The sequence below is a fragment of the Mus pahari genome, chromosome 17, assembly GCF_900095145.1.
Source record: "Mus pahari chromosome 17, PAHARI_EIJ_v1.1, whole genome shotgun sequence".
NCBI lineage: Eukaryota > Metazoa > Chordata > Mammalia > Rodentia > Muridae > Mus > Mus pahari.
The window spans coordinates 48,660,653-48,666,233 of NC_034606.1; the positions used below are offsets into that span (position 1 = coordinate 48,660,653).

The window sequence follows — 5,581 nt, forward strand, 5'->3', positions numbered from 1 at the left end:
AAACCTGAAGCCCTCAAGTGGGTTAATTTGATATGTCAACTTAACTGGGCAGGGCTGAGCCCCCAAATACTTGTGGTGGTGTGGTAGGGCAATGACTGTGGTGTCCTGGAGGAGATTAATTAGCATCAGGATCTGGAGCTAGAGAAAAGCAGGTCCTCGCCTAGGTTGCTTCTCTTCTTTGAGTGTGGGGGTGGGAAGCAAAATTGGAGGGAGGACAAATCACTCCTGGACCTGGGACAGGCAACCCACACAGAGCTCCTGGCTCAGGCCTTCAGACTGGCTGCACAGATGCTCAGGGTCTCTGCTTTGAACACTGCTGCCTTTGCTGTTTGCCAATTTGCATATGACACCCTGTATCACTTCTCGGCCATCATAACTTTTGAGCTGATTCGAGTAATTCCTTCTTAGCGTGTCTCCATAGGTGTCCTTGTTTGCTTTGTTTTCCTGGAGACCGTGAGTGTTGCTGGGGTCGTTCTGCCGGACCGAGGACGACCTGTGGTCCAACGGAAAGGGAAGAGAGAGCTTCTCCCAGGTACAGCCAGGCTTGTGAACTGCAGAGGCAGTAGACCCCGACCCTGACTTTCCACCAGATACAGAATGTCCACCTGCCACGCTCCACGAAATTCGAGTGATAGCCACCGGTGATCCTTTCTGCCTCGTGGACCCATGTGGTAGCCATAGCTTCTCCCTGAGTTCCAAGCCTGCGTTCAGATGTGTGGTGCCCTCTCATCAAGCTGTGGCACCAGGCCTGGCTTGCCAGCTCACACGTCTTCAGCCTTCGGTGAGCCCCAGGTGTTTTCTGAAACAGTACATTTACACCATCAGGCTGGGCTGGAGAGCAGGAAACCCTGGAGTTCATTCTGAGATCCCCCTATGTTCCTCCAAGTTCTAATACCCATTAATTTGAGAAATACAGACCAGTTTCCATGTGTATCTGACAGCTGACAGCAAGCCATCTGAGGCCCAGGCAAGGCCTCTGTATGAGGAGGTGACTCCCCAGCCAGTGGGATGCTGTGTAGCCTGGCCACACAAGGGGTCCTCTCTCTAAGAGGCTGAGAAGCATCAGGGAGGCTCCCAATCGCCTCTGCCTTGGAGGCCTCCTCTCCTGGGCCTTGCTTTCTCCTCCTGTGGCAGTAAAGAGTGGGGGCTGCTCACAAGACAGCCTGCACATCCCTGAGGAAGGCCCTGTTTCTGGTGACCTGCAGGTACAATGCGGGGTCGGGCTGGTACCCAGACTTGTGGGGGATGCTTTCTTTCCGCTGTGTTTTGTTGAGGGGAGTGATGTTGCTTGTGAAGCCCCCACCCCCACCCTCGTGCTTCAACACAGCACCTAGTCCAGTCTCCAGCAAGTCACACTCCACAGCCTGTTCAAGCATATCTGTGTTCTCCCCTGCGGGGGCGGGGGGGGGCAGGTGGATGGGTGGGTGGGTGGCAAGCGCTGAGAGGCGTAGTTTAATCACAGGGGTAAGGGGTAGGGGGTGGGTACGGGGTGGCAACGGTGGTTAGTATTACAGTTGCTGAAGAGAACCCTTCTAAAATACCCACCCACATAGAGAAATGTATATATTTAATATTTATATATATAGATAGATATAGAACTTCTTTAGATGTTCTATTAAGGCGAAGCACAAGCACGTGGACTCCTCTCCTGGAGGACCTGTCCCATCTCTCACAGAGTCCCTTGAGCTCCATGACCCAGCTTGGTGTCCCATGCCTGTGGCTGGAGGAGCTGGCAGCAAGGTGTGTTGACTCTGCAGGCACTGGCACAGGCTTATCGACCCACCACACACACCCCCAGCCCTGGCCTGGCCCCATGTGGGTGACAATGACCCATGCTTTCCAGAGCTCGCAGGGAGCTGGCCACACTCCTCTCTCCCCACACGTCAGGCCAAGGGCACAGTAGTCCTGCTCCCGCTCCCCACATGGTGGGTACAGTGTGTCCCGGCCTAGGTAGACCCCACTGGGGTGGTTCAGGAGGGAATCCTCTAGGTGTCCTGGGAAATAGAGGCAGAGGGTAGGTGAAGGCTTTCTGAAGCAGTGTTTCCCCACAGGCATGGCAGACCCACCAAGGGGTCTGTGCTGGGTCTAGGCCTTCCACGGGGGCGGTACAGGCTGGATGGCTTTGCCAGAGGCAGGTGTCATGGGTTTCTCACAGCAGCCTGGAGGCCCGTGGAGCCTCCTCTCGGCTCCTGCTTTGAAGGGAAGGCACATTCCCCTCCCACTTGGCTCCCACTGTCCCCACGCAGGACGGCTGGCTGGTTATTTGTAGGGCCGCAGGAACCGAGACACTTTGGAACGCAGAAGTTTGATAAAGGACCGGGGGAACATCTCCTTGGACTCCTGGGCTGTGTACTTGAAGTAGTTTTGTGGGTGTGCCAGCACGTCAAAGAGGGCCTTGATCAGCTTCTTGTCCTGCAAGACATGGGGACACTGTGGGACAGAGTGCTGGCAGGGGACCTGGTTCCTACCTAAACCAAATGGCAGCTCCAGGAGGGACCAGGAGCTTGAGGGCAGCTGGCCAGCCTTGTGCCTGTCAAACCAGCACCGCACACTAGCGCCATCTGGTGGAGTAGAAGGCACCGTGACAGCTGAACAGGGGTGTGCCAGGGGCGCGTGGCCCCTGTTTCTGTTCTCCCTAGGCTGAGAGAGCTACTGCCATCCAGAGGATGAGCTGGTGTCCACCACATCCAAGCCGATCCCTGGCACTGGCTTCATTTAGTGAGAGCCAGATCCTCTGAGCCTTGGGATAGTAGTGCCTCTGTGTGACAGTCACAGTTTGCCCTCTCTGACACAGTGCCCTGCTTCTCAGGGCAGTGGGCAGGATGCAGAAGAAGAAGTCCAAACCCAATGGCAGTGGGTAGACTCTGCTCATTTTAAGACACTGTCCATTGAGCCACCCACATTTCACAGATGGAGAGTGAGACCAAGGACCTCAGCCCAAGCGCCTCACTAGGTCCCGGTCCCCATCTCCCAGTCGGCTTGTTTCAAACCTCATGGACTGGAGGGGGGACATACAGTCTAGGTCCAGTCCTATGTAAGGGCTCTTGGTCCAACACCCTTACCCCCACCCTCCATCCCTTCTCCAGGGGTTAGGGGTCAGGAAAAGGGCAGGGATGGCCCCAACTATTTTCCCAGAACTACAAACAACTCACTTTCAAAATCTCCTGATGGTTCTCCGAGGCATATAAGCGCCCATCACGCACGATGTCTTCTATTAGCTGCTGGTAGTCCTCTGGGAGCCGGCCAGCAGGGAGAGGGAAGGTGGAGGGGGCTTGAGACCTTACACCTCCCTCCTCTGCCCTCCCCAGCTCCCTGGACCCGCCTTGGACAGCTGGCGGTGGCTGGATGTAGCTGTGTCTCTTGGCCTTTGCTCTGGGGTCCCCTCCACCTGCTTTGTCCTCCTGGTGGCTTTGCTGCCCCTATTTAACCCTGCAAACCCTGGTGGGGCAGGACTTTCTGTGAAGCCCACAGACAGTACCCACGGCCCCCTCCTCTCGCCCCTTGGGTCTCCGCATTGCCTAGCCCTCACTTCTGTCTCTGGGTTTGTGCCCTGTCAGAGGCAGGGATGTGCAACTCATTTCTGAGTCCCCAAGCCAGGCCTTGGCTGGCACAGAGTGGGCTGTGACAAGATGGTGGTGCCTTACCATCATAGGTGACATAGGGCACTTGAAACCCTTTGCCACTGTTGGCTTCGTTGGATTTGAACTGGATCCAGAGTTTGCGGGAACGGGAGGTAAAGGCGATGGGCCGCTCATAGGTCTGGCATGTCTCATAGGTGGTGACTGACGTGGGCGAGGCTGTAGGGATGCAGGCCTTTGCAACACTGCCCCAGGCCTACAGCTCACTGCCTTAGGCCGCTCACCTCCCCCACCTCATCAGCCTCCTGCATCAGAACACCCAGCTCCTTCGGTCCTCCCTGGCTCTGCCCTTGGCCTGTTGCCCCAACCTTCTGGGGCCTGCTTCCACTTCCTGCCCGTGAAGCCTCCCTGCTGCCTCTTGCATCAGCCTTATCCCTGTTTCTCTGTTGAACTCCCCCTTACAGTCTCTCTGCCTCCCCCCAGGCTCATGGCTCCTTCTCCATGACAGGGGCAGGAGACCAGCTCAGGTAGGTATAGGGGATGAGCCAGCATGAACCAAGGCTACCAGAAACTCAGACTTAGAAAGTCATCTCACCCGGAGCTGAGTGACAAGGGAAAACTCGGAGCTGCCTCCCTGACCCTCACAAGGGTGTCACCTGTGGGTAGTCTATGGGCTAGTGACGAGAGTGGATGGAGGAGAGGGTCCCAGGCTAGGCTCTGACCAGCTGGGCAGGGCCCTCACTCCTTCTGGCTGTAACTCTCCATGTGTACACTGTGGCTTTCTGGCCTGTCAGCCAACCAACAAGTAATATATGCACGAGGCCACCGAGCCACACAAGACCTTTGGCGGAGCCGCCTCCTTTGCTCGCCACCTGTCTTCCACCCACAGATGGTCTAGCTCTAGACCAACTATGTAGTTTTGTGCCTGTTTGGGTCTCTAGCCTTCTCCCTTAATATTCTGGCTCACAGTTCACTCCCATGGGTGCCTGCCACCCAGTGACAGTAAAAGTCTCTGGTCAGGATGCTGAGGAGAGGGCCAGGGCCGTGCAGGCGGTCAGTTCCTTCCTGGGCTTGTCACCATTGTCTCTTCTCCATGGCTGCTGAAGGCTGGCTCTCTGTTTATTCTGCCCTATCCTTCCCTCACCTGACAGGGTGCCTAGCTAGGGCTCCGGGAGGGGCTAGCCCAGGCGTCTATGTGTGTCTGGATGGCCCTTGGTTCCTGCAAGCCTCCGAGGGAACGCTGCAGCTGGCTGGACACTGGAAGAGATTGGCTGCTAAGTTGAGACTACGATTGACTAGGTTCAGATTCTCATCTCAGGGTAGCCCTAAGCCTTCATGACCTTTCCCTAGAGTTCTGTATGGCTCAGCTCTTACACCTGGCTCAGGTGAACGTCTCTCCTACCTGGTGGAGGCTTCGGAGCCACCTGCTTTCTGAGCACATGAGCTGTCTGCTCTTACTGTCCCAGCCCCAGCCCCGGAACATACCGCTCTTCCTCATGACCAGGACATCGCCACACTCGTCCTCGATGGGTAGGAAGATCTCTGGGACCACGATGAGGATCCTTCGCTTGGGGGGAGGTGCGATGTGCCACACACACTCGGCGTTGGCTGGGTAGTCGCCAGGGTAGTTAGGGGACTCGATATAGCCCGTGTAGTCACCAAGTTCGCCGCCGCAGTGCTGGTCTGTGGGTACCATGGCCAAGGGACTGTCAGGCTGGCTGCAAGGGTGTGCTAGCCCACAAAGGCATTAGAGGTGCAGGGCAGGGCCGGCAGGTACTCCCATGCCAGCTACTGAGGCCTCGTGCTAACTCACAGCAGGCCCTGCCTGGACTGCTGTTGTGGAACCAGAGGGCAGGAACTCGGCTGATACCACTGGGTTCCCTAACACCTGGTTACTTGCCCAGCTTCTTTTCTTTTCTTTTCTTTTCTTTTCTTTTCTTTTCTTTTCTTTTCTTTTCTTTTCTTTTCTTTTCTTTTCTTTTCTTTTCTTTCTTTTCTTTTCT

At 56.0% G+C, this 5,581-nt stretch overlaps 1 protein-coding gene across 2 annotated transcripts in view; it reads right to left on the reverse strand.

The window, feature by feature from the left end:
- Positions 1 to 1,439: 1,439 nt before the first annotated feature.
- Scube1 (signal peptide, CUB domain and EGF like domain containing 1) overlaps positions 1,440 to 5,581 on the reverse strand; it is a 119,355-nt gene continuing 115,213 nt past the window's right edge. Inside the window, exons 20-23 of one of the 2 annotated variants that reach the window (XM_021216361.2) lie at positions 5,064 to 5,261; positions 3,645 to 3,797; positions 3,153 to 3,232; positions 1,440 to 2,412 (exon numbers count right to left, since the gene is read on the reverse strand). In XM_021216361.2, coding sequence (XP_021072020.1) covers positions 2,260 to 2,412; positions 3,153 to 3,232; positions 3,645 to 3,797; positions 5,064 to 5,261 — 584 coding nt within the window. In that variant the 3' untranslated portion in view covers positions 1,440 to 2,259. The remainder of the gene's footprint in view (positions 2,413 to 3,152; positions 3,233 to 3,644; positions 3,798 to 5,063; positions 5,262 to 5,581) is intronic. The other variant, XM_021216362.2, reaches the window with a different exon arrangement.